This window comes from Lipotes vexillifer, unplaced genomic scaffold (assembly GCF_000442215.2).
Source record: "Lipotes vexillifer unplaced genomic scaffold, Lipotes_vexillifer_v1.1 scaffold219, whole genome shotgun sequence".
In the NCBI taxonomy this organism is placed as follows: domain Eukaryota; kingdom Metazoa; phylum Chordata; class Mammalia; order Artiodactyla; family Lipotidae; genus Lipotes; species Lipotes vexillifer.
In genome coordinates this window covers 215,439-226,400 of record NW_006769244.1, presented here as the reverse complement: position 1 = coordinate 226,400, position 10,962 = coordinate 215,439, and the positions used below count along the sequence as shown (strand labels likewise).

At 34.9% G+C, this 10,962-nt stretch overlaps 1 protein-coding gene across 3 annotated transcripts in view; it reads right to left on the bottom strand.

The window, feature by feature from the left end:
* The window catches only part of CLGN (calmegin), a 45,151-nt gene that overhangs the window by 30,258 nt on the left and 3,931 nt on the right, over positions 1-10,962 (bottom strand). For 2 of the 3 annotated variants that reach the window (XM_007445527.1, XM_007445526.1), the window contains one exon: positions 1,880-2,032. In XM_007445527.1, the coding sequence (XP_007445589.1) occupies positions 1,880-2,023 (144 nt within the window). In that variant the 5' untranslated portion in view covers positions 2,024-2,032. Of the gene's footprint in view, positions 1-1,879; positions 2,035-10,962 lie in introns of all 3 variants that reach the window. The other variant, XM_007445525.1, reaches the window with a different exon arrangement.

Here is a 10,962-nt window from a genome sequence, read left to right as displayed (position 1 = left end):
GGCGGTACGCGGGCCTCTCACTGTTGTGGCGTCTCCCGTCGCGGAGCACAGGCTCCGGACGCGCAGGCTCAGCGGCCATGGCTCACGGGCCCAGCCGCGCCGCGGCATGTGGGATCTTCCCGGACCAGGGCACGAACCCGTGTCCCCTGCATCGGTAGGCGGACTCTCAACCACTGCGCCACCAGGTAAGCCCTCAAAAGATAATTTGAACTGATGATGAATAAATAAAATTTTGCTTACAGTAATAGATAAATCTTGGTCCTTTCTTAATCAGCTTTTATGATTTTACCTATATGATTAATTATGAAATTTCTTCTCTCAGCCTTAAGAGAAAAGGATGCAGAAGTACTTCTACTATTTTCACTGCCCCTACCCTTCCCTAATAGTACATTTCCTGTCTAAGGGAGGGAAATCAGTAATTAAACAAAATCCCACACACTTACTAACAGGTCAATATTCTGCTACCCAAATTGCCAATCTCCCATGAAGTTTTCTGAATTGTAACTTACAACTTTACTGCTCTATATTTTTATGGATTGGCAAAAATGGGCAATGGGGTTACAAGAGGCTTCCTTCTGTTAGACGACCCTTTAAATCACCAGCAATTTATTTTGTGCTTTATTTATACTTCACTTGTACTTTCCCATATCTAGATTACTCATGCTATAAAATTAGAAGCATCAAAAATTGTTCCTCCCATTTCTTATCATTTCTCAAATTATCATCAAATATAGTTAAGAGTCATAGGTATCTGAAATTTCTTTGAAGTATTAACCTCCAAAACCCTCGTAGTAGCTGTATCTAAGTCAGCCATAAGCACTTTGATTACTAGTTTCTGTGGATCACAGAACCAGGTTTTAAAAGAAATGTCCTTGTGGAGCTTAAAACTTAACAGGAGAAAGAATATTCACCTTAAGCAGCTAAACAACACTTGCATTTGCAAATAAAAAACTCTAAAAGGAAGTCTGTAACAACTATATATTATTCTCCTTGGCCCTTTAAACAGAGGCTAGCACAATATAATTGATATTTCCTCACCAAAAATATTTCTGAAAAAATTTTCTGATTGTCTCAATATTAGATATGAATATTCTCAATGTGAAAGCTCTTATGGATTGTCAAAGTATACAAAAACCTCCAGACTCCTGTTTTCCAGACTCCTATCAGTCACTACCTCAAGACACACATCTTAATGCTGAGACAGAAACACTGTGAGCCTTACTAAATGCCTACCTCATCATCACTCCCCTTTCTAATTCATCCTATTTAGCATTTTCTTTCCTCAGAGAGATAAAGAAACACTACTTTCTTTACTTCTAGGAGAAAATTATACTACCTTTTCTTTTATCTGAAAAGGGCTTGCAATGTCAAAAATAAGACTAAAAACCTTTCCCTTAGCTAAAGTATTTAGTCCTCTTTAGCCAGTGATGAACTGCTAGTTTGATAGTAAAGATCTTCCCCATATTTATTTGGTAATAAAACTGTGCTAGGTGCCATGCACAAATTAAAAACACAGCAACAAATAGTTGGAAAAAGGCAATGTTTTTTCTATTTATATTGAAACTAAAGACTATTTAAATAGAAATGAATCTTAAGAAATTAGTCACCCCTATGTTCATGTAAAAGAATATTTTATTACTTTTTTTAAAGATTTTTTTGATGTGGACCTAATTTTTAAGTCTTTATTGAATTTGTTACAATATTGCTGCTGTTTTATGTTTTGGTTTTTTGGCCGCGAGGCATGTGGGATCTTAGCAGCTTCCTGCCAACCAGGGATGGAACCCGCACCCCCTGCATTGGAAGGCGAAGTCTTAAACCACTGGACCGCCAGGGAAGTCCCTCAAAGAATAAATTATAGCTTGTTTCTCAATAACCTTACCTCTGAGGAGAATTCATTTTCATTAGCATCAATCTCTTCTGAATTTTCATCTAAGTCTTCCATCTCAACATTATCATCCATAAATTCTGCATTAATTGAGATGAAAAGAAGACCCAAACATAGCCGAAAGCCTTGGAAACGCATACTGATTATCTGTGAAATTGACAGTAATCAGTAAAAACAAAACAAAGTTGTGAAAAATATGTGTAAGTATATTTACAAAGAAATAATTTCTCCTTAATACCTCTTTTTTTCTCGTATGGCTTTTAAAACAAATCATTACCAAACTTACTTAAATTATGCTTTGAACAAGTGATAACACAAACTTCAAAATCTCACAGGAGTCTATAGCTGAAGGCCTGCCTCTAAAAGCAAAGAGCCAAAGGCACGAACCTAAAGATATAGATAACAGTGACCAATGAACTCACGTGGACTCCTCTAAAAAAAAGGGAAAAGGATTGTGATTCCTAAATGTTCGCTCCAGTTACTTTTTTATTATAATGTTGCTTAAGTGTATATAACCATAAAATTGGAAATTTTATAATTATAAAAACAAAATAAATTTATATGTAAACACCAAAAAAAGAAAAATAATTTTATCACAATTGAATGTGATAGTATTTTACTGAAATCAAATCACAGCTGGAAATTCAAACAAATATAGGATTTATTGCAACCAGGCTGAGTGCTATGAATAAAGTTCTTTTGCATTTATCATCCCCATAATACTATGATGAGTCAATTGTGTAACCATTTCTCTATTTAAATACTGCAAAACCTCTATTCCTTATAGCATTAATTGAGATGAGAAGCCAAATATTATTTGGCTGCCTCTTGGCAGAAATACATAATTTATATAATTACAGCCCCCTCTATTCTCATTAGCATGTTAAAAATGAAAGTTTTATTTCTTGGTGCCAGTGGACTTTTAAACAAGTAAATATGAATACTGAAATAGTGTGGCAGTCTTGGTTATTAGGTGGTCAGTCATTCAGATGAACCAGAGTATAATTATATTACCATCAACATGAAAATTTTTTTAAAAAAAGTATATTCTTAGAACTCTTAGATTCTGCAGAACATATCTACAGACCTATATGGGTCTGCCTAAGAAACACTGAATTTATGAGATAGCACTCTACACCCACCAGAATGGCTATAATCAAAGAGAGATAATAATAACAAGTTTTGGGAGGCTGTGGAGAAACTGGAATCCTCATACACTGCTGGCAGGAATACAAAATGAGCTTTGGAAAACAGTGTGGCAGTTTTTCAAAACGTTAAAAATAGAATTACCTTATGATTCGGCAATTCCACTCCTAAGTATCTACCCAAGAGAAATGAAAACAGATGTCCAAACAAAAACTTGGAATGTAAATGTTTAAAAAAATTGTTAATAATAGCCAAAAAAGTGTGAACAACCCAAATGTTCATCAACTGATGAATGGATAAACAAAATGTGGAATATTCATACACTGGAATATTATTTAGCAATAAAATAGAATGGAGTACTAATGTGTTACAAGACAGATGAATCTCGAAAACATTTTGCTGAGTGAAAGAAGTCAGTCATAAAAAGACCACATATTGTATGACCCCATTTAAATAGGCAAATCCATAGAATCGGAAAATAGATAAGTGATTGCCTAAGGAAAGGAAAGAAAGGGTTAATGTGCACAGGGTTTCTTTTTGAGGGTAATGAAAATATTCTAAAATGGGAATATGGTAATGGTCGCATAACTCTGTAAATATGTTAAATATGTTAAAACCCACTGAACTACCCTCATTAAACAGGTCAACTTGTAGGCATGCAAATAATATATCAATTAAGCTGTTTTCAAAAAAGAAGCATCAGACTATAAAAAGCATTTTTCCATTTGGTTAGCTCAACTAACCCTTTTAAATGAGATCAAAACTCTACATGAATGTATGGGCCAGTTAGCTTTAATTTCTTCTAAAGGCCACTGGGTACAACTTTAAAGTTTACTTTGAAAATGTGGGTTTAAAAAAATCAACACCATTCTACCATAATATGAACATTCTATATTAAAAGGTGTGTTAATACCACCAGTTTTACAGACAAAGACAACACAAAAAATGATGCATACTAATCATAATTTAATTAGAAGAGTTTAATCTCTCTTGAGTCATAAAAAAGGTTAACTGGGATAGAAAGTAAATATAAAGGGATGACTTTGACTTAATAACAGTAAGGTAGGGTTTTTTTTAATTTTCACTTATTGGCACAGATATGAGTATATTTACACATTGCTTATTAACTGTTAACGACCCTAAAAACTTCATTGTTCTAAAAGTTTAAGAGCCTTCCATGACTTATATAACAAAGCAAAAGGTGTTTTTCTTGACTTGCTATCAATAACATTTCAGTAAAATAGAAATGCATAAAATAATAATAGCAGTAATAATGAACATTAATATCACTTTAGCCCCATATCTTCTCCTTCAAAATGAATGCACAGTTTAGTTTCTTAATAATTAAATTTGTTGAAAAAACATGTTCTAAGCGCTTTGTTTGAGCTCTGGTGGATTGGGCTGCCAGAGAAGAATTAAGGGGAAACCAAGCAGGCAGTGTCCTCTCTGGAACCCTACTCTTACTTCAGCCAATTTTATTTGTTTTCTTTCTTCCTCTTTCTTTTTTTTTTTTTGCTTTATATAATTTTTTATTTAAAAAATTTTTATTTTATATTGGAGTACAGTTTATTAAACAATGTTGTGTTAGTTTCAGGTGTACAGCAAAGTTATTCAGTTATACATATACATGTATCTATTCTTTTTCAAATTCTTTTCCTATTTAGGTTATTACAGAGTATTGAGCAGAGTTTCCTGTGTTACACAGTAGGTTCTTGTTGGTTACCTATTCCAAATACAGCCGTGTATATTATTTGTTTTCTACATTAGGTTCTTCCTAACTTCCTTTCAGAAACAGTTGCCAAAGCTTCAGAAAAAAGTTTAGAAAACCCTTTATCTGGAAAGTTTCTTTCTTCTCTAAAGTTCTATGACTATAATCATTCATTTGCATAAAGGAACTAGCTACTTTAATCTTTGCAACCTAGGACATCACGAGGATAGCCATCATTACTCCCAATCTACAAACTGAAAGCAGAAGGATTCAAAAACCTGATCAAATTCTCATGACTGGAAATGTGAGACAAGATGAGAATCCAAAACTTTACATCAATATACCATTCTAATTCTTATTTTAATATTACCCCACTGATTATATGTTTACTGATAAAGCAATGGAAAGAAATTGCAAAAATCGTTACATAACACATTACAAACCTCCTGGGAATTTCCAAAATTTAGATGATTATTAGTATTAAGCTCTGAAGATATTCACCCAGAAATGGTCATATCAACCTTACTATACAAGAGGAATACTTAAAAATAAACTGTAAGTGGTCATTAACCATTCTGCAGACAATGCAGTTCTACAGGATAATAGTATCCGTTAAGAAAATGATATAGTCCAAGGTTGTTTTTGCTATTTATTCCTTTCTTAAAAAATCAGAAATACAGACCTAACTGTTTCTGCTTAATTCTGCAGTATTCTATCATTATTCAGTGATGCAACAACTGACAATTGAGAATTACATCATGAAGTTTGCAGTATTACTTGGAGGTCTACCATGCTATGGTGCCAACATGTCATCAAGCTCCAAACAAAACTGTGAGGTTTGTCACACATCATTTCTTAAGAAGAGAGAGGTAAGATACTGCTAGGCCTGCACTGGAGCTTTGAGAGGCCTGACAATGGGGTAATTTACAAAACACTGAAGTAACTAACTTGTGCAGTTTAAAATTTTTTAATTGTGGTAGAATACACATAAAAGTTATCATTTAATCCAATTTTAACTGTTCAGTTCAGTAGTGTTAAGAACATTCACACTGCTGTACATCTTATCTCCACACCTGTTTTTCCATCTGACAACACTAGAATCCTATACCCCTTAAACAACAACTCCTCCCTAGCCCCTTCTCCCAAGCCCCAGGCAACCACCATTCTTTTGTTAGTTCTAACAATTTTTTTGGTGGAATTTTTAGGTTTTCTACATATAAGATAATGTTGTCTGTGAGCAGAGATAATTTTACTTCTTCCTTTTCATTTTGGATGTCTTCTTCTTGCCTAACTGCTCTGCCTAGGGCTTCCAGTACTATGTTGAATAGAAGTGACAAAAGCAGGCATCCTTGTCTTATTCCAGATCTTAGAGGAAAAGCTTTCAGTCTTTCACCATTGAGTATGGTGCTGTTGATTTTTCAAATATGGCCTTTATTACATTGAGGAAGTTTCTTTCTAATAATATTTTGTTGAGTGTTTATCATAAAAGGGTGTTGGAACTCATGGATGCTGTTTATGCATCAGTTGAGATGACCATATTGGTTTCTTTCCCCTCCATTGACAATGTGATGCATTACACCAATTGGTTTTCATATGTTGAACCATCTTTGCATTCCAGGAATAAATCCCACTTGGTCATGGTGTATAAATATTTTTTTCTTATTTTTTTAATTTTTTTTTATTTTTTGGCCACACCACATGGCATGTGGGATCTTACTTCCCCGGCCAGGGATCAAACTCACACCCCCTGCAGTAGGAGCACAGAGTCTTAACCACTGGACTGTCAGGGAAGTCCCAATCTTTTAATGTGCTTTTGATTTTTGTTTGCTAATATTTTGGTAAGGATTTTTGCAACATTATTCATCAGGGATATTGGTTTGCAGTTTTCTTGTTGTTTCTTTGTCTGGTTTTGGTATCAGGGTAACACTGCCCTCATAGAATGAGTTTGGAAGGGTTCCCTTCTCTTCAGTGCTTTGGATGAGCTTGAGGAGAGTTAGTATTTTTCTTTCAGTGTTTGGTAGAACTCACCAGTTAAGCCATCTACTCCTGGGCTTTTATTTGTTGAGAGGTTTTTGATTACTGATTCAATTCCCTTACTAGTTACAGGTCTGTTCAGATTTCCTACAACATCATGATTTAGTCTGAATAGGTTGTATGTTTCCAGGAATTTGTCCATTTCGTCTAGGTTATCCTTTTTGTTGGCATATGATTGTTTATAGCATTCCCTTATAATATTTTTATATCTATAGAATCAGTTGTAATGTTCCCTCATTCGTTTCTGATTTTAATTATTTGAGTCTTCTGTTTTTAATTCAATCTAGTTAAAGGTTTATCAATTTTGTTGATCTTTTCAAAGAACTAACTCTTGGTTTCACTGACATTTTCTGTTGTTTACCTATTCTCTATTTCATTTATCTCTTATCTAATCTTTATTATTTCCTTCCTTCCTTCTAGCTTTGGGTTTTTCTAGTTCCTTAAGTTGTAAAGTTAGGTTGTTAATTTAAGATCTTTCTTTTTTACTGTAAGTGTTTACAGCCATAAATTTCCCTTAGTACTGCTTTCACTCTATACCATAAGTTTTGGTCTCTTGTGGGATTTTTTTTTCATTTATCTCAAGATATTTTCTAATTTCCTTGTGATTTCTTTTTTGACCCATTTGGTTGCTTAAAAGTGTGTTTTTTAATTTCCACATATTTGTGGATTTTCCTGCTTTCCTTCTGCTACTGATTTCTAGTTTCATTACACTGTAACTGGAAAAGATACTTAGAATGATTTCAGCTTTTAAAAATGTGTTAAGACTTGTTTTGTGGCCTGACATATGGTCTATCCTAGAGAATATTCCATGTGCACTTAGGAAAAATATGTATTTCCGTCAATATTCATCAGGGATATTGGTCTGTAGTTTTCTTACAGTGTCTTTGGCTTTGGTGTCAGGGTAATGCTGCCCTCATAGACTGTGTGTGTAAGTATTCCCTCCTCTTCAACTTGTTGGAAGAGTTTGAGGAAGACTGGCATTAATTTTTCTTTCTGCTATTGTTAGGTGAAGTGTTCTGTGTATGTGTATTAAGTCTAATTGCTTTATAGGGTTGTTCAAGTCTTCTAATTCCTTATTGAGCTATATGGTTGTCCTAAGTTATACAGTTTTAGCGCAGCAAGAATTTGTTTATATGGTATAATACAGAACTTTTAGTGCTGACACCACCTCCTTGCGTCCTTACAAATGTATAAAAGATAGCAAGCCCATGGTTCTAAGCGTCCCGTGTATTCCTCACTCCATACAGGTTGCTGAAGTCACAAAATACCTGTGCCTTCATGAAGAATAAAGGAGGCACTGGAGAAGCACATCCATTTGCATTTATCTTTGATCTCCTGTATGTTCTCTGCACTGCCTCTGGGCTGGTTCAATAACAAATTGAAATATAAGTAACTTTGGCCAAGTATGAGATACTTGGGAGAGATTGCTGGCTGATCACCAAGATATTTTCTCTTTTTTCAGGAGACATGACTATACTATATTTTTCTTGGAGTTAAGCATGACTCAGGTGAATGGAGTTAAATGAGACCCAGGAAAGCCAATAATGTAGTGCTAGTCTGAGTTTAAAGGCCTGGAAGCCAGGAGAGCCAATGCTATAAGCTCTAGTCTGAAAGCCAGCAGGCTCAAGACCCAAGAAGAGCCAATGTTTCAGTTCGAATCCAAGGGCAGGAAAAAAACTGAAGTCCCAGCTCAGCCAGTCAGGCAGGAAGAGTTCTCTCCTCCTCACTGGAGTATCAGCTTTATTGTTCTATTCAGGCCTCCAACTGTTTGGATGAAGGTCACCCACCTAGGGGAGGGCAATCTGCTTTACTCAGCCTACCATTCAAATGTTAATCTTATCCAAAAACACCCTCACAGACACACCCAAGATAATGTTTGACCAAATATCTGGGCACCCTGTGGTTCCATCAGGTAGATAGAGACAATTAACCATCACAGTCATCTACTCCTCAGGACACCCACAACCAGAAATTATGTTAGGCATCTGGGATTTTAAAATTTTCTATATGAGCATTATTTTATCTAATATATACTGTTAACTAAAACTGAGTATTTTTTTTCTAAATCAGAAGGACTTAGAAACAATGAAAATATCTCAAGAAATACAGTAAAAAGTGGGGAAAGAACCATAACAGCAGAAATAATAGTTGAAAATACAACTTTCTGGTGATTTAGGCAAAGAGCTACAAAGTGTTGCAAAGATTCTGGATCTGATCCTATAAAATTCAGAAACTACTGAAGGTCTGAGATTAGTGAAGTGATCGGAGCTGAAATCCAGGATATGGGGATAGTATTTGGTCATAGTAATTATAGAAAGAATGAACAAACTCTGCACTGGGTTTTAAAAACATAGCTACACACTAAAGTTAAAATGGACTAAATAGCATCATTTTCAAAATAATGGTTATATAAACATTATAATGATACATTTATTTATTTAGAATTTATAGTACTTCTACATAGTTCCAAAAGAACTGCTTGAGGAAACCTGCAGCAGAAAACAGACAAAAATATGACCCCACCGAGAGCCAGAATTCTTACTTCTGTATTCACAGTGCTAGCCAAAGAGTGCTCATACATGAGAAATACAGAAAGATATATATTCACAGAATGAATGAATGCATAAATGACAAGAAAAAAAGGTTATGGGCGGAGAGAAATAGATGTTACTAAGCAACAAACTAGAATGACTATTGCTGTAGCAGCACTGCAACGATAAATTTGGCAAAAGGGTTTCCAGGCAATTAGGGGAAGGCCAGAAATAAAATGAAGGAGTTTTCACTGTCTATAAAAGTCTACAAGATCCTTGGAGGAAAAAATCCTTTTTTAGAATTTAACTCCTAGAAAAATTTATGGACTGAATCCTTATATAATAGATGTCTTTAACTATGGTTTTATGACAGAGAAATGGGTATGTCAATGCTTCCAACAATGGCCCTCTAAAGTTTTTTAGAACATTGTTAAAACTTAACATAGTTAAAGCTTTCCTATAGATAAGGAGATAATAATCTAGAAAGTTTGCAGTTTTATGTTCTAATTTAATATGGGGGAATTAAACATATTTTTCATTTTTATTCTACATCTATGAAGAAACATCTCATTGTGAGTTATTTCAGAATCTTGCTGTAGACATGCTGCATTTTAACAACTCAATAATTTACTAGAAAAGACAGTAAACAAAAAAATTAGATGAAAAAATTCTGTGTTACCACATCAGAAAAATAAAACTGGACAAATTTTCACCAAAATTAAAGGGTATTCTTGGAATTATCTGGCTATGTAGGCTATGTAGCACATAGAAAGTTCACTTTGAAGGATCACAAATAAGGTGGAGAGGTAGGTAATAGTGGCGTCTTAAAGAGGCAGCCTTCTTCCAAAGACTCCATTCGAAATGCAGGTACTTTCTCACAGAAGAAACGAGCATCCTTCAGAATAAGCTGCACCAGGGATTTATTAATTTTGTGGTGGCTGATGTTTCCAGAAATTCAAGAGGGATTAGCCAGTAGATAATAAAATTCATCATTCACAAATTCATTTGACAAATACCTATGGTTGTCAATTATGTGCCAGGCATGATGTTAGACACTGAATTTACAGTAATTAGTAAAACACACATGGCCCCTGATCGCAAAGAGCTTATAGTCTGGGATGGAAATCAGACATTAAACAAATAACCCAGGTATATCACATAAACTGTAACAAGTGACAGACTAGTAAAGAAGTTGTAAGAGTTGGTAATTGGGGAACTGAATTTACAGGGTAGGGGAAGGGGCAGAGAAAGCCTCCTTGAGAAAGTTACATTCAAAGTGAGGTGCAAAGGATGCAAAGGACTGATTTCCCTAGGCCACAGGCAAAGGAAGCTGCACTTGAGAAAGGAACTGAAAAGGGAGGAATGGAACAAGGAGAACAGGAAGTGCTGTTTCAAGTATTTACTGTGTTTCAGACATGTTAATTCCAATCCTTACAGCTACTCTGCGGTGAAGGTATTAGTACCCCATTAGACATAAGGAAAGCAAGGCTCAGGGAGGTAAGTAACTTACTCAAGAATACAGAATGCTAATAAACAACAAAGGCAAGACTCAAAGTTAGGTCTATTCAAACTCTACATTCCTTTCATTAAGGCTCTAAGATTAGAAGGTTTAACAATTTAACTCACTAAATGGCAGTGAGGTTCTAGGCCTATAAAAT